Source organism: Penicillium verrucosum (genome assembly GCF_028828655.1).
Source record: "Penicillium verrucosum strain IBT 35672 chromosome Unknown utg000002l_segment0_segment0, whole genome shotgun sequence".
NCBI classification, from domain to species: Eukaryota; Fungi; Ascomycota; class Eurotiomycetes; order Eurotiales; family Aspergillaceae; genus Penicillium; species Penicillium verrucosum.
In genome coordinates this window covers 2,522,367-2,548,408 of record NW_026643211.1, presented here as the reverse complement: position 1 = coordinate 2,548,408, position 26,042 = coordinate 2,522,367, and the positions used below count along the sequence as shown (strand labels likewise).

Genomic DNA, 26,042 nt, shown 5'->3' with positions numbered 1-26,042 from the left:
ATTAATCCTGGTCCGCAATCGGTTATTTTCTACCACTCCAAGAAAAGGAAAAGAAAAAAATACGAAAGCAAGGGAGTCTTCAAAAATGGAGTCCGTGGATCTTGTGGTGGTAGGCGCAGGTAAGTTAAGTCTTTACTGTCGCAAACTATTTCGCTGACGTTGGCATCCAATAGGTTGGAGCGGGCTCTCCGCCGTCAAGACCTACCGCGAGGTCAATCCCGGCCATAATGTGCTCTTGCTGGAAGCTGCTAGCTCTATTGGCGGAGTATGGGCCAAGCACCGTTTGTACAAAGGTCTCAAGTCGAACAATATGCTGGGCACGTATGAGTATAGCGACTTCCCTATGGACGAAGCGACTTTTGGTATCAAGCCTGGACAGCATATTCCGGGTCATGTAATTCAGAAGTACATGGAGGCATATGTGCACCACTTTGGCTTTTCCGATTGCATTCGACTGGAACACCATGTGGAAAGTGCGCGACATACCTCGGACGGAACATGGCAGTTGAGCGTGTCACACGGAGCGGATACGACATCAATCGATACCAAGAAGATGATTGTGGCCACCGGTATCACATCACAGGCTTATCTGCCTACGTTCAAGGGACAGGAGTCTTTTGGTGCGCCACTTTTCCACTGTCGCGATCTGCTACAGTATCAAGGTGCAGTACTGCAGTCTGGAGAGCGCGCAACCGTTTTTGGCGGGACCAAGTCAGCCTGGGATGCGGCTTATGCCTGCGCAACGGCAGGTATGAAAGTAGACTGGATCATTCGTGAGTCCGGTCATGGACCTGTTTGGATGGCCCCTCCCTATGTGACGCCCTTGAAAAAGTGGCTGGAAAAGCTGGTCACAACGCGCCTGTTGACCTGGTTCAGTCCATGTATCTGGGGAGAAGCTGACGGGTATTCTGGTGTTCGCAGCTTCTTGCATGGTACCTGGCTGGGTCGTAAGATTGTGGACTCGTTCTGGGCTACTCTAGCCGATGATGTCGTGCAGTTGAATGAGTACGACAAGCACCCAGAAACAAAGAAGCTGAAGCCTTGGGTGAGCCCATTCTGGATCGCTTCCTCGCTCAGCATTCTAAATTATCCGACCAATTTCTTCGATTTGGTCAGGGATGGCACCATCAAGGTGCACGTCGCTGATCTAGACCGTCTCTCGGATCACACTGTTCATCTGTCCTCAGGTGAGGCGCTGCCATCTTCAGCACTAATCTGCTCGACAGGCTGGCGTTGCACTCCAAACCTTAAGTTCCTGCCAGAAGGCATTGACCGCGAATTGGGATTCCCTTGGAGTGTAGATCCGCTAAACCAAAACCTGGTGAAAGAGGCGGAAGAAGAGATTTTGCGCCGGTTCCCCCGGCTGCGTGATCAACCCCAGCCGAACCCCAACTACACCCCGTTGAACGAGCAATCCGAGGCGGCTGTGCCGCACCCCTTCCGGCTGGCGAAGTTTATGGTCCCACTTTCGCTGGTAAAGGAACGCTCTCTAGCATTCATGGGTATCACCATGACTATCAACACCACCCTAATTGCTCAGACCCAGGCACTGTGGATTTCAGCCTATTTCAAGGGCGACCTGACCCCAACTACACGGGAAAGCTGCCCACTGGATGTGCGTGCTGCGTCCGACCTCAAGACGGAAGACACGTCAGAAATCGACCTTGCCTGGGAGACAGCTCTCTTTACCGAATTTGGCAAATATCGCTACCCGGGAGGATTCGGGCGGCGGAACCCTGACTTTGTGTTTGACGCCATCCCATATGTTGATCTGATGGTCGGAGAACTGGGTCTGTCACCACAGCGTAAGCACAGCTTGCTAGCCCGTTGCTTCCAACCATATGGTCCTGAGGATTACCGAGGTTTGGTCGAAGAGTGGAAGTCTAAGCAACGTACCCAGTGATATTTTGGGGATCGTCATTTTGTTTCGTCTCATTTTGTCTGATATATAATATTTTGTCTTCTCATTTCCGTTCGTGCGTCGCCCGAGTATCTCCGTTGTACTCCCATTCCTTTCTTCTACATAAGTCGAAAACTATCCAAGCCAATATAACGGTGGTTTTCTATATACTATATGTGAGTATATTATATGAACATGTTACTACTTTCTTTGATAATGCTCGTCTTCGGCATCATCTATTCCATCATAACGAATTGCTCCAAAACCGCAACACCAACGAGAGATGAAGATGATCGTTCGGAACGTTCTCCCATTTCCTTTTTGGGCTCACCACCACCGACATCTTGTGGTTGTCGGCTCTCAGACTCAATTACCTCGCCAACCATATCACCTGTCCATCTCATATAATATTCTTCATCCCCAGCAACCACCGTTCTCACCGACACATTAACTTCCAACCGACGACCTCCCTCTCCGAGATCATATTCCAATCGGAATCCTTCCGGTAGATCACCCACGCGTGGCGGGTATCGCCCACCAGTAGTCCCGGGACTACCAATCGGCCTCACGGTGAGAATAGAAGGATCACAAGCCGATACAAGCACCTCCCCATCTTTGGCAACGTAACTGCTCACATACGTGGCGTTGGTCGGGTCATCCATGGCGAGGTAACTGAACCATACAATCGAGTATGGCCCTAGACGACCGTGGCCCCAGTACCAGCTGTGGACAGAATCAACAAAGCGTTGATCAGACCAATTCTATGACTTGGTCAGCTCTCAGTTTTCCAGTCCAGGTGTCCGGAGGAAGGTCAAATCTTACTTTGTCGTGGTACCCAGGCCCTCGGAACTTCAGCGTCGACCCTTGGATCTTCATGTCGACCTCACCCACGGCGTCGGGTATCAAATTAACCCATCCGATATGAGGTGCAATCTCAAGTACAGTCCGCTCCGGTTGGATTCCACAGGGCAGATGAGGCGGTACTTGCTGTGTTTGGTACAGTTAGCAAGTTGTCTATTCTTACTATTCGAACCAACTACTTACCGAAGTCAGGGTAAGCCGGCCTTCGACTTGCAACTTCTCAGACGCGATGATAATCTCATACCGAGATAGATCTTCTGTAAGAGCAGCCCAGCTAAAGCCAGTGGAGGACCACTCGCCGGAGCTATTAGTGCCCGCGCCGCCTGCGCCAGTGACAGTTGCCACGGTTGCCGGGACGGAGTCGTAAAAGACGGTTCCATTGGCGAACGAAGCCCATAGCCAAACGGTCAGCACGGAGGATTCATTCGCGTCGAGGAATGGAAATGCTTCTGCGGATGAGGAGAAGAATGTGACGACTAGGGAATCATCTGGGTTGGTCTCTGAGACGGCATCGAAATACCACCAGTCGAACACGGAGTTGTTGATTGAATCTATCTGAGGTGCGTCTAGACGGAAGAGGGTCTCTATATCAAGGGTGGTTGCTGGCGTTGGGATCTCAAACTGGGCTTTGCTGGTTCCGTTTTGTACAGCGCTGGGTATCTTGTAGCTTCTGCTACGAGTGTCCCTGCTATCATGGAGGGAATATGGTAGGGGTTTCTCGTTGGCTCTGTGCTGACGAGGAAATGCTAAAGCCTGTTGTGCTAGCAGAACACATATCAACAGCAGTGGAAGCATGATGGAATATATCTGGAAAATGCTATTCAATGGTCTCAATGAAGAAGGCATGAAGTGCATCCACTATCGATCAAAATGGAGGGGCAAAAGAGAAAAATGATGTGGCATATATCGGACTTGCATAAGGTACTAGGATGTAGTTGAGCTGACCCCCATGGGGGCTTCGATCACCCAACATATATACAACAAAAAGGGGGAGACGAACAGGGATCTTGCGGAGAATTGAAGCAAAGTATAATTGTGATAGTTTCCATCCTCGATCAAAGAGAGATGGCGATCATCTACTTGTACGGAGGCTCGTTCCTTGGTTTAGTGATGGGCCAAGCACAATGATACCTATCTCGTCTTACAATGGGAGGATCTATGATATTTTTTCCCCGAGAACACAAAAATAGGGAGCCATAAGATCCATCCCAATAGATGCAAACATACCTAAATACTTGTATTCTCACCGATTACCCGTTGTTGAATTAGAATAAGACAGCCATGTGGTTACCTAGTAAGTGGCTGAAGATGGGTTCAGCCAAATCAGCCATCGATCAGACGAACACCCCCATATCAAGCGTCAATAGGTTGATAAGTAGCCAATAATTGTGGAGTAACGAAATGTGGCTTGGAAGCTGTTTTAGTACAAACATTAAGACGATTAATGTACGGAGTATGTTCCATCTCATAATTGAAGGGGTGTGTATATACCGACGTTGTCCATCCCATTAACAGTTCCAGTTCGCTTAATCGCTTTAAATCACAGAGAAGCAGGATAGGTACACACGTCACACATGAGTCTGATAAGCACATATAGTAAACATAAATCCGGATAGGAAAAAAAAAAAAAATTGAGATAAAAAAGCAGAGGTCAGACCTTCCCATGATGCCCAAATCACAAACCCTTCGCCAAAGCTCGAAAAAAAAAGATATAATATAAATCAAAATAAAATCCGATAGGAACCCCGACTCCCAATGCCTCGGTAGGTACATACAATGTCTTCAAACTTCACCCCTATAAATATGCGGATGAACGTTCGGGAGTTACGTCGCGACGAAAGAGTGTTATAAGCGGGAAGACCGGAACGCATTTCAAACTCGTCCATTGAGGATTGGGCTGCCGTCTTCACTCCGCCCTTCGCCCTTCATATCAGCCCCAGTTTGGTTGCTGTTCTCCGAATCGCCGTCCTTTCCGCAGCCTTTCACAAGGATATGTCGCTACCCGCAAAAGTCAGTAAACGGCAATTGTTACATGATGATCGTAGATACATACCTTAAGAGCATCCTTACGCGAGAAGCTCTTGTCACAGTGCGAGCAGGGGAAAGGCTTCACGGCTAAATGAATACGTTTGTGGCGCTTGAGATCGTGATTGCGGTTGAAACTCTGTGGGCATTGGTCGCATTTGAAAGGCCGGTCCGCCGCGGGGGCGGGCATGCCGTGCGGGGGCGGATGGCCCCCATATAGATGTTGAGAGCTGGCGACATGTCCACTGTTGAACCCCGGGAGAAGCCCGGGTTGCATTCCACCCATCATCGACATGGGCCCACCGGGGCTGTGTACGTTGGTCATGACGGGGCCGTTCATCGCTGGGAGAGAATATGAGGGCCACGGTTGGCGGGGATATCCCAACGGTGGCTGTCCGGCTGGTGGACTATGAACAGGCATTCGGCCTGGAGGGTGGATGCCAAGGCCTGCGGGGCCATACATGGGAGAGAAGCCGGCCTGGTGGGGACTGTGCATGGGAGGAGAAGTGGCATACATATGCTGGTGTTTGGGGGCATATGGATCGTTGGAGGGGAGTGGAGCGGGGGATGTAGCGGGTCCCCCATGATACATGTTCATGGGAGGTTGTGAAGCGGAAGGGGGCATGGTTGATGGGGCGGGTAAAGCTTGGTAAGATAATGTCGGGCCTTCATATGGGTGCGGCAACCCATCCGTGGTCGGTGGTGCGATTACCGATGAGCGCTGCATACTGGATGGTGAAAAGGAACTGCGGGCTGAGTATTGGTTTACCCCGGATCCCCAGGACTGTCCGTATGGATTAGCCCCTGACCAATATGCTGGTGGTAGCTCGGAGGACGCGCCTGTTGATGGCGCCAAGGGTTGGGGTGTGGCGTGCTCCCCTGTTTGAATCGTGGCCGGTGGCGTTAGTAGGTTACCCACGCTCGCATTCACTGGCGCGTGGGAGACTGGCGGGTGGGTGGGATGTCCGTATTTGGGTGCTGCCGGGGCGGTACCCAACGTGAACGGTGGTGGTGGGAGCTCAAAGCTAGGTAATGTCGGGGCCGCTGGACGACGAATGTTCAACGGCGGGGCTGACAACGCGTCTAACGCTGTCCCCATTCCCGCCGGGACTGCTAGGGTCGCCAGATTGACGGATGGATCCCTCACTCCTACGTAGAAATCGGGGTCGTTGATGTTGGTGAGTTGGCCAAAAGAGGATCCGCTCAGAGCCCAATCTCGATCGCCAGGTACGGCCCCGGAAGGGCTGGTAGAATCCAGGAGGGGCGATCGTCGATCGCTGGGGCTCGCGATCGGAATATGGAGAGAGTCGAGGGACTCAGGTTCCGAGAAATAGGGGAATTTCTGGAAGGACTAGAGAACTCTCGAAAATTGAAACTAGCAAAAAGGGAAAGGAAAAAAAAAAAAAAAAAAGGGAATAGTCAAAGTGAATTTGTCACGGTCGACGAAAACGCGTGTAGTACATGGTCTCGGGAAGAAATTCGATTTAAAGAAGTTGAAACACTAAAAAGTGAAGCTGAGAGGAAGAGAGAGATGTGGGGAGGAAGTGGGCAAAGGACCGTGGCGTCGGAAGGCGATAACAAGCGCGGGGGAGGTATTATAATAAGAAAGAGAGAGAGAGAGAGAGTCAGAGAGTCAGGAGTTATAATATAAAAATCAAAAAAGTAAATAAGATTGATTTTTTCCCTTTTTCTGGGAATGGAGTCGACACGGGTCTAGCCACCGTGGGGAAAAGAATGGTATAATAAAATAAGAGTCACATATTAAAAGAGCCGAGAGACAAGAAGAAAAAAATTTAAAAAAATAAAAGGGAAAAAGGGCGAAAGGGCGAAAAAAAAAGGTGAAAAACAGAGAGAGAGAGAGAGGGGTGTCAGCAGAGAACGTGGTTGACAGCTAAAGAAACAAGTTGCCCGGTTGGCTGTTCCGAATGGTTGACTTTATTAGGAGGATTTTTTTCCCTTTCACTTTTGATATACAACATGTAAGATATAAAATAGATAGTTATATGAACTGGTTTAGTTTCTTATTTCCTTGGATGTAACTCTATGCATATCCAAAACAATAACTAGTTAACTAACATACATGCAATAACATAACTAAAGTAACTATGTATAGTTATAGAGTACTCCGTGCTATTCTATAGAACAAGGAAAGATAAATAAATAAAGACCCTTCTTCCTCGAGGGAAATCCCTTGCGTCCGGACTGATCGCGTGAAAAAAAAAAAAAAGGACGCTAGTGTAGGGACTCCGGAGAGAAACTTGTGCTAACAAGAATGGACCCAGCTATTATTGAGAGAAAAGAAAGAAATTTCCCAGATTGACTTCCAAGAATTAAAAAAAAAAAGGAAATATCAGTAATGGATCCATATACTTTTCTTTTTCTACTATCAAGGTAAGATTTCTATCCAATAAGAAGGTCAACATGACAACGCACGGACAAGACCGGAATGGCTAGAATACGAGAAAGGTAGAGAAGGGCAGAGGGAAGCGAGCTGTCTCGTTGGTCATTCGTTAATTAAAAGCATGATCGCGCAATTTAGTTAGCCTTCTTTTCTTCTTTTTTAAAAATATTGATGTTTTTTTTTTTTTTTTTTTTTGGTTCTTAGCATATTCCATATTCCATATTCCATATAATATACAACCTACTTAGACCGTAGGTATATTGTAGACCATAACTACGGAGTACTCCGTACTTCTTAGACACCTATAATCTATGTCTCTGATGGTCATCTGCACTTCCCTTTTTTTTTCTTTTTAGCCCCTCAATAGCCAAAGTAGAAGGTCGTTTTGATTGGTCCCCCGGGTTCACCGGCCATGGTAGCTCCTTTCGTGTTTTCCTTTCGCTTTTTTGTTTTTACTTTCCAAGGTTGGCTCGGGCCTTAAAAGGTCAACTGAACACTATACCCGTTATTCTCTCACTCCCCGAAAGCCAATCGCCTCCAGCATCCACTCCGTCGGGTTTCCATCCAAGTCTCTTATATCAACTTTGGGTGGCGCAATGCCACTGAAACGGGTCTCAAGCACTCCACACGAGAACTTCGCCTCGGTCCCGACAGGTGACTTATCCTCCAATCAATGAAGGCAGCACTTTCGTTGCCTTCTGCACGGACGTGGCAGATGCTTATGTAGGGCGAAAATGGGAGGGGGGAGAAAGGACATGCCCTGTCGATCGATGTTTATCACTGTAGTATGTACTACCCCATACATAGCTAAACCAAATATAAAATTTGACAGAGCTGATCTGCCGCGAACTAACAATCACATGGTTTGAAAATATATGCCGAATACTAGAGACTGGTGACTCCATCTAATCTATGCATAGGATGTTTGGGATAGCTGAAGCTCCTTGGCACAGCTTAGACAGGTCCACTGGCGCATGGAATTTAATATTACGATCTGGTCCGCATTTCCCCCGTATTTGGTACTCCGTAGCAAGTTACGCTTTAAACCTGCAGTGCTCTTATAAAACAAAAAAAGGAAGAAATAGGAGAAGGGGGGAACAGGAAAAAGAAAGAAAAAGGGGGCAAGGCTTAGGTAGCCGAGTCACATTCTTAAGAACTGCATACCTTTACCCTAGCTGTGTGTTCAGTGACAGACACAGCATTACTCCAATATTATCCAATATTATGGTATTGTACATTCTATACATTCTATATTGTACGCAGTATACTGACATTCACTAAGCACCCTGATTTGTCTTAGATCCCGAAATAAAGTCGACAATTCGATAGCGCCCATATATTGTATCCCTCCGCGTCTGTAGCCGCACATCGCCTACCCAAAAGGTCCATATCGGCGACGATCAGTTGATCATCAATCTGTGTGTGGCCCCTCTCCTAAGCTGGGTTCCCGGTTGATCGACCTCGCACAGCCTTTTCTAGATCATAGGTGCAATCCCTGGACACTATGCTACGGTTCACAGCCGATTAGTCGCTCCTTTCATGCAAGGCGGCTCCTACGGTCCAGATGTGACAGCGCGCAAGGATCCACCTGGCTGGTCTTGAACGCCTTAGTGACGCCTACATCGGCTCTTGCCGTTGGTGGCTTCGGTGAGGCTCGCGGTTGGCGCTCACGATCGTCCTCGGGAATGGCGTTTCGTGGAAGGTTGGTTATCTTTCTCACCCGGGAGATCTGCGACCATGAGTTTCGTGCAGAGCCGATGGGCATGTCCCGGCCTGGGTGGATTTGCCGAGGTCAGAGCACACATTTTGGCATCTTTTTTCCAACGTGGACCATTCTGTATATCCATTATAAATGTGCTAATATATGGGTCTCAAACAAAAGAATAATAGAGCACGGGTCTCTCCTTCTGTTTCTGGGTCTAGAATCTTTGTCTCGGCTTTTATGTTTTTTTTTGGGGAATTTCATTTTATTTTTTTACTATTATTTTCATTGTTATTATTTTTATTTTTATTTTTATTATTATTTTGCCTCTTCGATGGGAACAGCCCCACGAGCATCTTTCGGTCGCTGTAAGATCCTCCCTTGCAGCAAGATTCTGACTGTGGACCTACTTGCATTGTATTGCCTTGAGTGGAAGTATTAGAAAGAGAGGTCAGCTTTCTCTCGCATCGTGTCAATTTATCATGAAAACTTGGCTGATTTGATTTACTGTCTTTATCGCCCTCGGCCTCTCAAGCCCATAAAGCTAGGTGTCCGGTATGACGGTATCTGCAGTGAAACCCCTGATTGCATAAATGAAATGGTCTCATCAAGGCCCGGTGATATTTGAGATACTTCTTCTCTTTTGGTTTACTACGGGTTATAGCATCTAATTCTATGAGTCTTTCGCTACACAGGCTCACCATCTATCCGAGCTTATTGCCTAAATTCTAAATTCTAAATTCTAAATCCTTAGTTAGTTGTACATAGAAAAGTCTCTTGCACGAAGTACGACGTTTTTACCACCTTATATATCTAAAAAATACAACTAAAAGAACAGTTGGAAAATGTCTAGAAAGAACATCTAAAAACCACCAAAAGACCACCAAAAATATCACCAAAAAAGACATGACTAGGCCATATATGCGGCTGGCTACTGTTGTAGAATGTGTAATTCAAGTTCAATTGCACACCGTTTGTGCTACCTATTTGTCTTTTGGGGGTTGATATATAAATGACATATAACCTCGGCTATAGTCAGCCATATATATATACCTAGGTATATTCTATGTAGACTACCCGATCGCATCAAAAGCCGACCAAACAGAGAACAGACTAGATAGATCAGTTTCAAAATTCAAGCTACCAAGAAACCGAAAATAACTCAACAGGAGACAAGGTAAATACATGTAGCCTTGAGATTTCCTAGTTGTACTGGGTTGTATCTTGAATCGCGGAGTATTGCTCCGATGACGTCGACCGGCGGGGTACAGCAATTTCAATATTTTTCTTCTTTGCGTTTCGAGTTTCCTTTCTACTTTAGCTCATCTATTCAACTTCGCTTTTGATTCAGAATTAAATTGCAGATTGTATGTTCCTCTTTTAGTACCGATTACTCCTAAATGAAATACAGGCCATTTCTGACCTTCCGAAGACCGTTGCTTGCAACCAAACACCACCTTAGCACACCTCCCTTCCATTGCTTCTCTACAACCATGTCTGGAATCAGCAAAGCCTGTTGCTCGTTCGTTATCCTATAACCATTGAATTATGCGATGTTTCAATTGTGCATGTCTGACCATCACCGTGGACAGAATCCCCCCTGTTGTGTCCAAGGGCTATCAACCCAAGGGAGAATACAAGACCATCAATGGCCTGAAGACCTGTGAGTTCTTACTTTCCCTAACCTCTTATAAATTGAGCTAACCAGATCACTTCTAGACGTGACCGGCCCGGAATCAGCTACCAAGGCCATCCTGGTCGTATATGGTCAGTCACTCAACCTCCCCTACAAGCAAACCGACAACTTACTGATGCAATTGCATGATCTGCAGACATCTTCGGCTTCTTTGACCAGACCGTCCAAGGTGCCGACATCCTCGCTACGTCGACCGACCAAAAATACCGCGTCGTCATACCCGACTTCTTCGAGGGTAGCCCCGCCGACATCTCGTGGTATCCCCCCACCACCCAGGAACACAAGGAGAAGCTGGGTCATTTCTTCTCAACCAAGGCTGCGCCACCCCAAACCCTTTCCAAAATCCCCAATGTCGTCGCCGAAGGCAACAAGCTAGCCCCTGGTGGCAGCTTCGAATCTTGGTCGATCCTGGGATTCTGCTGGGGCGGCAAGATCGCCTCCCTATCCGCTGGCGCTGATAACAAGCTATTCAAGGCCGCCGTGCAGTGCCACCCGGCTATGGTCGACGCCAATGATGCAAAGACCGTGAACATCCCCATGGCGTTTCTGGCCTCAAAAGACGAGCCTGTCCAAGACGTCAAGGACTTTGAGGCCAACTTGAAGGTCCCCAAGTACTTCGAGACTTTCCCAACTCAGATCCACGGCTGGATGGCTGCGCGATCGGACCTGGAGAACACCGAGGTGCGCAAGGAGTATGAGCGCGGTTACAAGGCCGTTCTCCAATTCTTACACCAGCACTCGTAAACGAAAAAAGGGCACAATTGACGGGGAGTCCCTTACCGCAAAAGTCTGATGATACTATGAGAACTAGATTGCCTAATGAGAGAACGAGAGAAATGATGTATCAATCCTACATGGACAAACCCAAAAATTATCTTCCTATGTACACGTAAAGTTCTTCTGGTATATCAGGCCCTAGAGCTTGACCCATCTTTAATGTTCTTAATGTCATTTTTTTTTTTTGCTTGAAGTCAGATACTGGGGAAGTATATAAACATCTTTTTGTCCTTTAAAAAGATGTACTTTGTAGGAAGATGGGTATGATGCTCGCCGCTCTCGCCGCTCTTGTCCGCAAGACGTCATCACTTTTCAAGTTTCAACTTAACCTCCCTAACCTCGCCGTTCAATTATTTCTTTATTTCTACTATCTGATTCAATTCATAACCTCATCTGTTTACGGAAAAATCTCGGTGTCACACCCACTTGCCGCATTGCCGCTTCCAGGGTCATCCCACGAGCCGAGGAGCCGAGATCAGCACTCTGCATATAGTTCTTATTTCTTACTTCATACTTCATACTTCATATTTCTTATGTTTTCCTAAGGCATTGTATTTAATCAGAAGATGCAATAATTGCATCCGCACAGGCTCTGATGGCTTCCCTATTTGGCCGACGTCGTTCCTCAGACGCAGACACAGCTTCTACTACCCACGACGAATTCGACACACTCAAACGATCATCATCGCATCGCCATGTTCCTAGCGATCACCAAGAAGATCATACCGACGACGGAGGATTCCGAAGCCTATTCCGAAGGCACAGCAGTAGTTCGGATTCTCCAACCACAACCCGAGTAAGAATGTCTATTTTATCGTTGTGACAACTAGCTCACGGCGAAAAAGGAAAAAGAACAGTCACCGTCAACTGAGACCAGCCTGCGGCCCAAATTACGAAGAGGGAGTAGTGGCCGACGAGATGACAGCAAAGATCTCCGTGGCTCCCCTAAGCGCGACTTGCCCGCGGTAGGGGAATACTCCGAGCCAGCACAACCTTCAAATATCTATGATTTTCTCGATTACAGATTAAAAATTGCGAGCAAGCCAAAAGATAATTCGCCTGGCGCCAACCCCAGCTCAAGAGAAGAATCAAACCTCACAACGAAAGACATCAAGGCAATGTTGTCTGGGGCACCCCACTTCCTTCTGGAGAAAGGCAAGCATGGTCGATGGTATCCCCAGGTGATCTTCCCCTGGGATGAGCAGAACGCGGTAATCCAACATATGTGGGATCGCAAGCCGTTGCTCCATGCGTCCTTTACCTTGAGCACACTTCACGCTCATCTGCCGCTCCCAGATGACTGGGCCGTGAAAGGCGGTGTTCCGACTGGAGTTCTCGACTGGCGCCGAACAGGCGCTAGCAACAGGGCAACGTTCGATGTCGGTATCTTCGAAGTATCCAACATGCTGTCCAATAATGGCAAAGAACCCGGCACTGTCGGTTTCCAGCACTTTCTTGAATTACCTGTAGCTGATGCGATCGGATACACTGGCCCCGAAACCCCAAGGAAACCTCCATCTTTACAACAAGTCTCAAACATGGTGGCAACGGAGGCGTTCCATTTAATGGAGGGGTATGAAAAGCCATATTCACAGTGCCAAAGTGGTGCCGTGTACGATCGGCATAAACTCATCTGCGAAGGCCCCGAAGCCTGGAAGCGCATTGGAGTACGAGATATCAACCTGCGATCTCTGGTGCAACGCTTAGAGCATCTGCGCAAGTTCCGACATGAGATGCTCACGGAGGGATCAACGAGGACAATTCTGGATATTGAAAGTCCGCGTGAGTTGCACGACAGTTTACACACGCACTTCCTTCACCCTCGCCCTCCACCTACCGACATCATAGAGGGTCATCCACGAAGCGTCAAATCCCAAATCAAAACTTTGGCCATCGTGCTAGCCACCCCCGGAGCATGGATCAATTTCAGTCTCCCCGAATGGCGCTTCCGGGCAGGACAGATCCTATGGGAGACATCCTTGCATAGCGATGGGGACTGTCTAGGCCGTAATTCAAGTAATGAGAAAGTACCGCGGGATGTTTTGATCAAGTCCGGGATAGAGCGAAAGTGGTTGCTGATCCAGCTGCTCCTCTCTGCCGAGTTGCTGCTTCGCTTGGATGCCTTCGTTCGAGTTGGCATGTTGCATGACCCGCACGGTGGTCATATCACGATACATGAACTTGTACAATTCGAGAGGTTGCGAGAAGGCAAGCTGAACTGGGATCTGGTTGTTGTGCGTCGGTTCCTCAGCAGTCTTGATATCACTTGCCCGTCGCCACAATCAGGGCCATCCCCGGGTGGCTCGCAATCACACCCTATAGCCACTAAGCTACATGAGAAAAGCCACCGCTTTTCACTGCTTGAAAGCATCACTCGGCGTAGCTCGCCCCCTGTTGCGGATCTACAGTCTGCCTGGGACTGCGAACTGAGCTCTTCGCATGTTCGACAGCAGCTGGAGGGTCTGTATGTCTTCGCAGAAAACATTGGATGGCCAAAAATGGCTGCGCTGAGAGCAACCATGGAGCTTAAACTTGGAGACCGTAACAATCCGGTTCTACCAGCCTTAGTCGTCGATGACAAGTGGGGACGGGAAAATATATCTAAGGAGATGTTACTGGCCAAGGAGGAGATGTACACACGAAATCCTTGCCGGCGGCGCGTCAAGCTTTGTAGCTCCGGCGATCCACAGTCTAAAAATTTAGGTTGGATCTCGCGCTCCTTGCTCTCCGGGTTCGTGATACCCGGAGAGGCGATTAGTCACCTTCTCATGGCGACACTGCTTGAGAATGACGCGGATGCACTAGATCAACTAGGCTCAATTGCCAATCTTTATGGAGGATTCGTTTATGGCGAACGGAGTTGGTGGAGTAAAGCATGCGTGGTCGGACGTGTCTTATCTAGTTCAAAGGGAGCTAAGACGTGCATGGGGTGGATCAGCAGCGACATGGTGCCCCGCGACGCGATTACACGGGAACTATTCAAGTGTGGATGGCTTGAACTCCCGGTTGAAGAGGTTGCGCAGATCTCAAGAAAGCCTCGAATCAAGCAGGGAGCCAAGCTCATGATGGAATCGACACCGCTAGGCATGGGAGATATCACAGCAGAGGCCTTTACACTCCCAACGGAGAATCCAGAGCCAAGCACAACATCCAGTGTCAATATCGAAGGGTTAACTCTGTCTATCAATGATTACCGGCCTTCCAATAGCAACGGCATCACACCTGCCGAGGCATCCATGTCATTCTCGATCAACCACGCAGATGCTGGAGCCTCAACTACGGTTTGTTTCCCCCTCAAGTATAATGTGCGCTTTATCTCTGCACATGAGTGCTGTCCACCATTGGGGGTCGCCTCTCACAAGTCATCCGACCGCAAGGAAAATGAGAACCAGCAGCCTACGAGACCCATGTCCAAGTACACACGTCTACCGGGCCATCCTTTGCACAGCTCTTATCGATACAAGTATATTTCGTTGGACTCCCTTTCCTCTACCTCGGCACCGCAATCGACATCGTCGCAAGACCCGGAGATTATTGTTATCGATGCGCGGGGTAACCGGGACAGGGAAACATTCGCTCGTGCCTGGTGTGCTGCTGTTGGGTGCCATGCAATCATAAGTCGGTTCGGAGGAACTCATGTGACATCTTGTATCGCATGTTCCATAAGGCAAGCGAGAGCCATTGACGTAAAGGTTGTGGTGCGCGTAAGCGAATGAGGTGGTGTCTTGGAAATGAATAGTACATATTGGGTCCCGCATGCTGCTATTTCTGGAGGCCGAGTTCAGACTGAACGAAGTAAATGAATCCGGAACACGAAACGGCCATAATCACGCAAACCGGGGCATTCCATGATTGAGTACAGTATAGGAATAAGTCGGCGGATATTGGCCCCTTTTGGGACTGGAAAAAAAAGCCTTTGGTGGCTTTAACGGCTATCTCTCCGGAGATGCCGTAGGGGAGAAATCCAAGCCTGTCAAGATGGGGGCACGGGACCGGGGGGGAAAGCGAAAGCCCTCACCATCGGAGAACGCCAGCTAAAAAAATACAACATAGTGAATACCACCTTCCTCTTCTCTATCAGCTGAAAACAAAATAATAAAATAATAAAATAAAAACACAAATCATGATAGGGGCAAAATGGAAAGAGGAATGGATTTTTTTCTTGGAAGGACGCGTAAGGCAGGTTGCAGGTTAAAAAGGGTGACTCTCCCCCTTGAGGGAGCCGATGGCCGAATGGAGTCAAGGGCCCCGAAGATGGTGAAACAACCGGACCAAAACTAAGAGACCAGTAAGGTCTCTGTATTTCTGGTCCACAGGGAGATCTCCGATCTCAAACAATTTATGGTACTCCGTCTACTCCGTACGGAGTTCTGATACTACTAGTACATAACTACAACATATATTGTAGGAGATGTATATATATTCCTGGATTGGAGGTATAACCCTAATTATAATATATTGCTTGGATCATATTCCATCCTCATATGCAGGGTTATTCCCCCTATACATATTAGACCGTATAATGTGCATAATTATGCAAATGGAGTATCTCTTGGGTAAACTAAGCCTTACTGAAACTTCCTAGTTGTAGGGCGTACGGCGTACGTTGTACGGAGTAGATATTCCAAAATAGCACCAACCCCGAAAGTATGCCACGCGATAGACCATCCTAGTAAAAAAAGAAAAGAAAAAGAAAAAGAAAACCATCGGATAAGCAGTTTCCCAGAGAAAGATCATCATAGCATACCTCATACCTCATAGGGTATACCTGCACGCCACTGCGGAGCCCGGCAGTTGGGGTTTGGCAGGGGGTTTGGGTACTAATCCTAGAAGGGAATAGTTAGGGGTATTTCTGGAATTACAATGAAACTACAATATTTAAGTAGACTAGTATAAACGTGGTTAAGCGACATCTTAGTATGCAAAGATTATTTTAGTTATGTTGTCCTATCTAGTTAGTTATCTACCCACCCTGGGTGTATTCTTGGCTAAGATTGACAAGATCTGGCTCAGCCCTGGACTCTTGGACCCTTGTTTCAGTTTAAACAATTGGCCGATCGACGACGACGCGACGCCCGTTGGGGCTTTAATTAATTGTTCGAACCTTCCATGGTGGGAATACGATTATAGACCTTTCTGCTACAACATATGTTGTACAATATAGTTAGTTATACAATATGTATATGCTACGTACACTCGTACCGCATATAACTAACTAGTATATTGATTTTATGGGTTCAGCCGCTTAACTCGCACGAGACCTATCGCATTTAACATTCGCCGCGTCACGATACATGTGCTTATTGTTCAGCTACACATAAATTCCAACTCCAAAGACTCTGTGTTGTGAAACCTAATAGTATCGGCTCTGGTGCATTTCTTAACACCCGTGCTCGTCGATCTTCGACCAGAGTGTTGAATTGCGGGGCCAGAGCGTGGGCAGTATGTACAATGTGTTTCGCTTCACAAAATGGCGGTGGAACCATCCCCTCAGGCTTAAAAGCTCGAAGACAACTGCATATATATTGTACATTATACATTAGACTCGCCTGGTAGGTTGCACACAGCACGTTGTAAAGTGGCTTGGAGAGCACGAGAGCACGAGAGTACAAGGTACAGGGATTGGTGGCGTTTATTTGGCCTTGAGGGGTTTTGTTGACGTGATATACAACAGCATGAAGATCATCGTCCACTCCAGTCCACTTACCTCGTACCAGAACATTATCCAACAAGCCCAGGTTTGACACGTTTTTCCTTTCTCGGCTTAACCGGTGGGAGTCGGTAATAGCCGCCCCCTTTTTCTTTTCTCTCTCCCCTCCCATCTGTTGGAACAGGTAGATTATACTTTATACGGAGTAGAATAAGCAACAGTTTCCCCGTGATTTCTCCATTCAATAGAACCTTCCATTCTATTAGTCTCTATGGAAGCTGAGACAGAAGGAAAAACCCCCGAGATGAGCCCCATACGAATGCCAAGACCAACATGTAACACGCTACCACAGTTAAGATGATCCTTAATTAAACCTTGACCTGCCCCACGCAGAGTTTGTGAGATCGCTTGCACTTTCGCATTATGTTACCTTATGTTATATACTGCGTATATATTTGGTAATCTGTATGGAGTACACAATGGTCTTTTAAGGCTTTCGGACTGTTATCCTACTTGGGTGTAGTTCAGGGCTGTGTAGATGCAGACTAATGTCTACCGATTGGTTTTCAAAGTACAATGCGATATTTTAATTGGAATATAATCAAATCTTAAGGGCCACGTACGTGTTTCTAGAAATTGTCCCCAGATACGCCATCATCAACGTTGAAACAGTGGGATTGTCCTATTAGCATTGGATGTATAATTAAGTAGAGACTTCTCATCCAAGGTACATCGTGGTTGGATCCATGAAGAAAGGTCCGTGATCACTGATTGGTCCACTATTCCCAAGGACCTTTTTGACGGTTTTCTTTTTTCCTTCCTTTTTTCCTTCTTTTCTTTTTCTTTTCTTTTCCCTTTTTTCCGGATAAATATGGCAGTCCAAATAAGGATTAAAGCTACTGGAAAAGGGGCAAAATCAAAAACCACTTATTAATTCCTTTATTTTAGGGAAATAAACGTTATATTAAATAAACTGAAAAAGGGAAACAAACAGGATTTAAAACAATAAAATAACCTGATACACACTGGTCGTGGACCCTGAATCTGTTTTTAGCAACAATTTACCCGATGGGTTCGTTTCAGTTCATATATATGTTGTATGTTACGGAGGAAGAAGTCGGGTATGTAGTAGAATTTCTAGTCTTCCAGAAAACCATGTGGTCAATATCCCTTAGATCGAGCTGCACAGCTCTCCTTCGAGAAGCCCTCTAGCTTATAGGGATCAACCTTTAAAATGACCAGAGGTAGAAGGTTCTTCTTGATGGACCCTCAAATCAACAAGCCTATTGGTTCTGGGTCCCCAACCTAAGCTCGCGTCACCAATCACTTATTTGGGACTTGAAGGAAATATTCCCCAGTTCATCGATGATTGACAGTTATCCTTGTAGGCCCTAAACCTAACTAGTATTGTGTACTTCAAGCGGCCACCCTCCAACATCCACACATCCCCACTGTTGTCAGGGCTCCCAGACCATGGTTCCTCGTTTCTGCCTCATTTGAAGAACCGGGTCTATACGTACGCAATCAGGGGCATGGGCAAATTACCTAATCAACCGAGGGCCAATGTGACAATGACAGGATTTCTAAAAAAGAGGGAATTACATATATTATAGACCAAAAAAAGAGATGACGAGGAAAAAAAGGGAAAACCTTGTAGAAAACAAGAAGCACACTCCATCCAAGTGCCAGTAAAGTCCACGATGCGCTACGTAGTAGATCTAGAGCATTAAGGGAAGTTGTCCGCGGACCCCTGAACTGATCATCCATTGACAATGACCTGCAGTTGATTTGGGCTAAGTTTGATACATCCGTGTTAGTCTTAGTTGGTATGAGAGCCACCTTGTTCCACGTACGGCGTGATATACATACTTGTGAAAATTAAATTAAATCAAAAACCTCCAAAAAAAAAAAACTTCTCCAAAAAAAAATTTAAAAAACAAAAAAACAAAAGACCTTTGGGCGTTTCACCCCGCGATTAGCTTCTACCTGTAGGACTATACCTACCATCTTCGATCTGCTCTTCTTCTCTTCACACCGTTCACTTCATATTCGCTCCTTTGAATAGCCTATTTTTCTTTTCTTTTTTTTTTTTTACCTTCTTCCTTTTCTTACTAATCTCTTTTTGGTTATTATCGTTTGACTTGTACCCCTAGTGTGGTTTCTTCCTCGATCTCAAACTGGGCCACAATAAACTTCTAGGCCCTAACCCCCGTCCAAATCCCCGGCATTCCACGAACACTTTACTATAATTATCATCGATTAATTCGCAATTACTGGACTTGGGAATTTGGAGACTCTAAATCTGGAATCCAATCTATCCTCGACCATTCTATTGCTACATTACCTCTATACTTTGAGACACACGGCGGGCCCTAACATACTCCCAACATCCTCGCTCTGAAACGCGCGCAATATCATACCTGGTCCAGTGTGGCGCGCATGTGGACCAGAACTCGGAATTGAAGCAGTGTCATTCTCTGGAGGTACCCCTCAGTCATATTCTCTCTGCGGTGTCTGTATGGCCTTGCGCGGATTCCCATCGCATTCGCCTTTGATCACGCCTCGAGGTACTCTCACCCACCTGCTTCACCAAGCACGCCTTTCGCTTCGCCAGGGCCTTTGATGCACCTTCGACCGATATCGTGACAAACCTGTGCTCTCCTGGGAGCTATGCCCATAGCTGTCGACCATATGGCATCAACAGCAAATTCACAAAGCGCCATGGACGCAAATGACAAGAAGCGCAATAAGTTAGGATATCATCGAACATCTGTCGCATGCGGTCAGTAATACATCCCAAGCACTCATCGCCCTTTTTTGCTTGTCGCATTTCTTGGTCCGTCGTTCTCGCAGTGCGAAGTGTGTCGACTAGGAGGAAAAAAAGACAAACTCTCCTTTCGAGAATGGGGTATTCGCATGTGACCATGTTACTCATACCTTTACAGTGCACTGCCGACGACGAAAGATCCGATGTCTCGTAGCGCCAGATGATACGGAAGGACGATGTGAAAACTGCATTCGATTGCGAAAGGACTGTCAGTTTTTTCCAGTGGACCAGCAACCACCGATTGAAAAGAAATCACGACCAAATTCGAGATTGGAGACACCATCAACCGAGCGCTCAAACACCACACCAATTGCTTCCTCTCCGACTAATTTGATGGCCGACCCCGCCGAGACCTTCTACCCATATCAGGCTATGCCAATGAGCACCTCGTCCGCGCAGGACATTTCAACTTACAACGTCGGAATGGTTCAAACCAACATGAGCATAACTCCAGGTAGGTCTAGACAATCGTCTCTGCATTGTAATCCAGACCACATTTGCTGACTGATTGATGTGAACTAGACCCACCCATGGGACCAGGAGACTTTGCTGGACATCAACCGATTGATACCGGGGTCGCGTGGGACGAATTTACAATGGCGGACCCACAGCTGTTGAATACGATGGCAGCCGGAAAGGGTCAGATGATGAATATGTCTCCCAACTTATGGAATCCTGGGAGCATACACTCAGGCCTACCACCCCCTTCGCCGATATCTGCAGCATCTTCAATGGGAGGCCCATCGCAACCTCTGGGCCAGACGGCATACGCCATGCAACCAGACGGAACAGTTTGGCAGGTCCCGCCGCCACCACCACCACGAACCATGAGCTACCCTGGACAAGAAATGGGCTCATCATACCCTAATCATTTTCACCCACAAATGCCCACGGAGCTCAAACGGAGAATGACCACACCCGCACAATCCCTGTCTGCCACGAGTGCCATGGCCCCGCAAGGCTCGCCAGATACGCCTGAGATGCATACACCAGGCTCTGTCTCATACCCACCAGGAATGAACTACCCGCAATGGCAGGATATGAATGCCATGTCCGGAATGGGCGTGGTGCCATATCCTATGTACCCCGCCGACGCAGTTCCACAACATGTATACCCGCCTAATCCTGCTTCGATGGGACACCCCGGAGGCACCTCACGGTCACCGAACCCATGAAACTCTTTTCTTTTCATTTCTTCGCCATATTCTACCTCTGCCACGCTTACCCTTTCTTTTTTTTTCGCATTTCTTCGAGTCCGAGTTTTTTTTATCACGTTGCACATCACATTCCTAGACGGCCTGTTTCATTTCTAATACCCCGAGGGACATACACATACCTTTTACCCCCAATTCGCATTTCATCTTCCATATTTTCACCTCATCCTCATATACCGTGGCGGGTCTGCTTTGCAGCTGGTCATTAGCGGGCGCAAGGGTTTTCGGGTGGCTTTTCTTTCCCATTGTTTCTTGTCTCTTCATTTCCCCCTCCATATCTTCGGGTTCTTTTCAAACTCGGTCTGTTTTTGCGTGTTTTTCTCCATCTCATTCGGTGGCATTTCCCCTCCGGTTGTTCATGCGTGGAGACTCTTTTCTGGTTGGTGGTTGTCTGGATTGAAGTGTCATTTCACCTCATATGTTGGAGCTTTTCTTTGGGTCACCCTTATAGACTTTTCTTTTTCTCATTCCCCTTTATTCTCATCGAAAATTTATGTGTTATTTCGTCAATACATGATACCCTTCTCATTCTCGCCGCTTCTGTGTCATCGGGAAGATGAAACTCCCACATGCGAGAAAGATATGGACCAGCTCAACGACCAAGATAGAATACCGATTGAAGGGTTGCCATATCATATTGCAATCATAAGCTGGAGTGATCTCGACCACCTTGTTCTATTCTTCTGCTCCTGGGCTACGATCTTATCTTCTCTGGGCCTTCTCCAAAGCATATGCCTAATTTGTGCTGGAAATACTTCATTTGTACATATTTCACAACGCCTGCATTGCATGTCTATATATTATTTTTAGAATATCTTGGCTTTCTCGCCGGAGTTCTTATTTGTCTATCCTCAATGTACTACAAGAGCCCTAACGATAAATATGATGAGTTTCCCGTTTCCTGCTTACAGAACTGTACATGTACGGTGCACCCTTGCTTTGCCAAAGGCTAATTGTAGGCCACGCAATGGTAGAACGGAGTACTCCGTACGAAGAATGGTATTTTCTTGCTTGCATCGAATAGTTGTGGCAGAGCCGAGGCAGAGCTGAGAATAAGTGGTGCATAATAGCTCACATGCAAAGCAATGAACAACGGAATCCTTCCTGTTCCCGAACTTGAAACCCATACAAAAGTCGAGTAAAGCTATTCGTTAGTCAAGAGAAGCCAATTAAACACTCGATACCTGTGAAAAGCACTGGGGCTGTGAGGACAATTTATGCCCCTGGATACTCCGTACATGAACGTGAATGACAATTGACTCTGGAATCGAGGCTGTCTGAGTTCGTGATAACAGACTCCTTGACACATACAGGCAGATAGATAATAAGGAGATAGAAATCCGCGAGAAATTCTGATAACAAATAGCCAGCAGTGATTTGTACATCAACGATCTTTCGACCCCGAGTTGATAGGACCCTTGCTTGAAGATAGAATGAAGAAGAGATTGGCAAGATAAACAAGAGCATTCTGACATTCTGTTTCCTCCACGGAGATTGTAATCTTTGATTTTCTGTTGCGTCATCAACTAATGGCATCGCGTCAGCGTTGATATCTCAGATTGCACCAATAATCTGGTCATTCCCATATCTGTGTGAGACGCAATCAGAAATCTGGAAGATCAGTCACATCAGAGATATCGTCATCTTTATCTCACAGACAAAGGGCCCTAGAAGACATAGGAGATAAGGGTCCATTCTCCATTTACAGCATAGCAATTGACGCCTTAGGATCCGCATTGGAGGATCCCCCGGAGATCCGATGGATAGTGAAACTCTGGGGTTGAAATCTGGAGATAGTAGAGTTGTAGTATGATGGCGGTGTGGGTGATAGATCCAATGATAACACATCATTGTGTCAAGCAGGGGTCTTATCTCTCTTTCTGCAGGTTGAATTTCCTTTGGAGATACCTAGGATTCCCCCTGTTGGTTGCGATACCAGTGAGCACATTGTTTTGGCCCCTTAGGTAGCGTCACGTCTTATCGAGACGGCTTGGTGAATAATCACACGGCAAGGCGTCAATTTTCTTCGGCTGTTTGAGTGCGACGTATATATAGTGCATTGTCCCTGGTGTCTCCCTTTTGACTTCGGCTTCACTTCGGTGGTCAACTCGGTCAACTCGATCAAATATGTCGAATATGTCAAATATGTCAAATATGTCACGTCACCTATGTCGACTTGTTTCACCCAGGAGGGAATCAATATTTGGTGTTGTTACATATGCGCAGTGTCGGTCTCCTGTCTCCACGCTCTTCGCACCATAGGCAGATGCTTCTTCATATGGAATCAGTCAAATGCCTCGACCTTCTATAAAGATTTTCTCGCGTACCGCAAGAACCGCACAGAGAAAAAAAAACCACCCTCCAACCCCTCACTACGAAGACCATGACCAAAGTACCAGTCAGATTGGCGTTATGGGCTGAATGTGCAGACGCCACGGCCCACCTCTGTGCCTCGATGACAATAAATGCCCAGTGCTCTTTTCCCCCGCGACATAGTCGGGTTTACTCGGGTGCCTGAGACAATGATTTCCCCCACTCATATCCCTGATCCAAAATGGATTTGACAATTGGATTAGACAACACATGACTTTTTAGGTGTACGGAGTACAGAGTACAGAGTTACTTTATGCTAACAAAGAGATAAGGTCCGAAGTTCCACCGATCTGCACTCTGTTAGGATGACCATGGTTAATTACATTCCAATTACATTCCTATCAGCACTTCTTATCTCGGATTCCCCGACTTGCAGTGGGGTCGTGGGGCCAAAAACAAAAGAAAAGAAAAAAGAAAAACAAGTCTCCAGAACTGCCATCTTGGAGCTGATTACTGCCAGGATGTCATTGGGTCACCCTTGTTCGTTGATGCCTCGCGTGCCTGCTCCGTATCCCGATCCGTGTCCCCGTCCCCACACGAGTCAACCAGGCTCCCGGAGACAATTGATATCAAAACGACACGGGATCTTGGGATCTTGAAATTCATGAGAAATGACCGGAGTTGTTCCTTAACCCCGCCTTAGTGCCGCAGTGGGAAACTTCTGAAAAGAAAAACGAAGAAGAGCAGGGATATTAACCGGTACGGAAGTCCACCTCAGGATCCCCGCGAAGGTGGCAGATGCCTTTTTTTTTTTTTTCCTACTTGGTACTTTACCTCGTTTTGGGGATGAATATCGGGGAAATTCCGTGACAGGCCGTCCTGTATATCTTCTCCATACACTGGTGATACCGTTATCGGGTAATATAGGGATCTCTTTCTGAGCCTCTCGGTGAGTCTTCACTCCATTGCTATGATCGTAGTGAGATGATATTTATTGCTGGTTCTATATTCTATATCATCGCATATTTTTGAATATATGTGAGATATAATAGTATCTACTTACGCTGTGAAAAAAAAACAAAAAAAAACAGCAATTTCCTCTTTTTTCCTATTCAAGAAAGGAAAGTAAAAAAGAAGACCCATAGAACATTTCTTATCTTTGGAGGACCCATCCGTTGCTCGGTTTACTATCATTCCGCCCCGCTGCGCTAAGAGCATAGGACTATAAATTTCAATATTGATACATCTGATGGTGCATTTTCTCGTGCAAATTCCTCACGGTTAGCCTGCGAAGAGTCGCCCTCATTGATCTGAAACACCTCAAGAGTATAGGCGATTGATATCCCAAGACAAGACGGATGCCTTTGTTGGCTTTGATCCCACGAGACCTCTCTCACTGGACCGGGAGATGTACTCCACCAATAACGAACAGTACCCACTTAGTCTGCATCTGGACTCTCTCCGGGGACGCTAAGGAACTTGATGTTCATGGGAGGTGCCATGTCCTGTCTTCAAGCTTGTGCGACTGTTTCCAATTAGCCATAGGAATTGATAGTACCTGCGTTTAGACCGGTCCCGACTTATAGGAGCGGGCAAGGTACATTAGTTTCAACTTTAGTACGGAGCTTGCAACGACTCGGGCCGATGATTAGTTGAGATGCCGGTCATATCTATACTCGAAAAAACAATACCAATGTCCAACGATATGATATTTTTTAAACAAAAGAAAGAAAACAACATCGGGGCCGTGCGAGTATGCAGAGAAAGAAAGGATGACCTTCTAGATCCGATAATACCGAAGTATTCTGACTCCTGAAACGACTTTGTTTAGTGGGAGATCTGCAAAAAAAAAACAAGTCCAAATAGTCTACAGATGTAATATGCAGAAAGCAAGATAGAGAAAAAGAGAAAAAAAAAAAAAGAAGTAATCGGCTTTAAAGCAGACGGAGTGGCACATCGAAATCTTTGGGAATCGAGCGAAGCGCCGTAAATCGCTGATTACCCAGTGACAAGCGTAATACTGGTACGTTAGTTTACATATAAATTACACACCTTGTTCAGTGTCATCCTCTGGGCCTTCTTTACCTCTTTAGATATCACATATTATTATTATTCCTTCCCATATCTTCTTGGTTAATTTTTGTTCTTTTTTTTTTTTTTTTGAAATATCTACAATATCTACAATATCTACTACATTATATCTACAATTCCGTACGGAGTACGTCTTTGATTCTAACTTATACTTGGTTATTGTCATTGGTCGGCAGTAAACCAAAACTGCCTTCTCCCCGTCTTTCCCACACAATTTCCCTTCTCTCCTCCCCATCTTCCATCTTTTCTTCTTTCTTCTCTGCCACTTTTATTCTCATCTTTCCTTTTGTCATACTCGGGAGGATTTTCTCTTCCTTCAAAAGATAGATCTTCTCGGGGCATGAGCGTCTGGAGGGTCTAGCCCCCCTCCACGACTCATCAGGAAATCCCAAAGAGGCGTCGAGGCTGGGTGGTGGTCTCCAGATCCATCGTGTGTTCGTCTCATCCCAGTCGTCAGCTTAATTATCTTATTATCATATATTATTATCATAAGATCCGTTCCGTGCTAATAGGTGTTTCGCCTTGACAGACCCTGGTCGTTGGCTGAATCCTGCCAATCGTCGCTCGCTTGGCTGCATTCGATCA

At 46.7% G+C, this 26,042-nt stretch overlaps 7 protein-coding genes across 7 annotated transcripts; 4 read left to right on the top strand and 3 right to left on the bottom strand.

Annotated features, from left to right (window-relative positions):
• Positions 1–85: 85 nt before the first annotated feature.
• Positions 86–1,903, top strand: N7516_006613 (uncharacterized protein; the record flags this gene model as incomplete). The annotated part of the gene is made up of 2 exons (XM_057219333.1): positions 86–119; positions 174–1,903. 2 exons carry the CDS (start codon positions 86–88, stop codon positions 1,901–1,903), a joined length of 1,764 nt encoding a protein of 587 aa, XP_057073424.1.
• A 233-nt stretch (positions 1,904–2,136) lies between these two features.
• On the bottom strand, positions 2,137–3,556 carry N7516_006612 (uncharacterized protein; the record flags this gene model as incomplete). Its single annotated transcript, XM_057219332.1, has 3 exons — positions 2,137–2,661; positions 2,723–2,887; positions 2,945–3,556. 3 exons carry the CDS (start codon positions 3,554–3,556, stop codon positions 2,137–2,139), a joined length of 1,302 nt encoding a protein of 433 aa, XP_057073423.1.
• A 1,077-nt stretch (positions 3,557–4,633) lies between these two features.
• On the bottom strand, positions 4,634–5,885 carry N7516_006611 (putative C2H2 finger domain protein; the record flags this gene model as incomplete). Its single annotated transcript, XM_057219331.1, has 2 exons — positions 4,634–4,759; positions 4,815–5,885. 2 exons carry the CDS (start codon positions 5,883–5,885, stop codon positions 4,634–4,636), a joined length of 1,197 nt encoding a protein of 398 aa, XP_057073422.1.
• Positions 5,886–8,724: 2,839 nt separating this feature from the next.
• N7516_006610 (uncharacterized protein) lies at positions 8,725–9,021 on the bottom strand (the record flags this gene model as incomplete). The annotated part of the gene is made up of 2 exons (XM_057219330.1): positions 8,725–8,960; positions 8,991–9,021. The coding sequence occupies 2 exons, from the start codon at positions 9,019–9,021 to the stop codon at positions 8,725–8,727; spliced, it is 267 nt and encodes an 88-aa protein (XP_057073421.1).
• A 1,247-nt stretch (positions 9,022–10,268) lies between these two features.
• Positions 10,269–11,329, top strand: N7516_006609 (dienelactone hydrolase family protein; the record flags this gene model as incomplete). Its single annotated transcript, XM_057219329.1, has 4 exons — positions 10,269–10,411; positions 10,482–10,552; positions 10,609–10,656; positions 10,722–11,329. Exons 1-4 carry the CDS (start codon positions 10,290–10,292, stop codon positions 11,327–11,329), a joined length of 849 nt encoding a protein of 282 aa, XP_057073420.1. The 5' UTR covers positions 10,269–10,289.
• Positions 11,330–12,057: 728 nt separating this feature from the next.
• On the top strand, positions 12,058–15,078 carry N7516_006608 (uncharacterized protein; the record flags this gene model as incomplete). The annotated part of the gene is made up of 2 exons (XM_057219328.1): positions 12,058–12,129; positions 12,193–15,078. 2 exons carry the CDS (start codon positions 12,058–12,060, stop codon positions 15,076–15,078), a joined length of 2,958 nt encoding a protein of 985 aa, XP_057073419.1.
• Positions 15,079–19,670: 4,592 nt separating this feature from the next.
• Positions 19,671–21,014, top strand: N7516_006607 (putative C6 finger domain protein; the record flags this gene model as incomplete). The annotated part of the gene is made up of 3 exons (XM_057219327.1): positions 19,671–19,794; positions 19,958–20,293; positions 20,362–21,014. Exons 1-3 carry the CDS (start codon positions 19,683–19,685, stop codon positions 21,012–21,014), a joined length of 1,101 nt encoding a protein of 366 aa, XP_057073418.1. The 5' UTR covers positions 19,671–19,682.
• Positions 21,015–26,042: the final 5,028 nt, after the last annotated feature.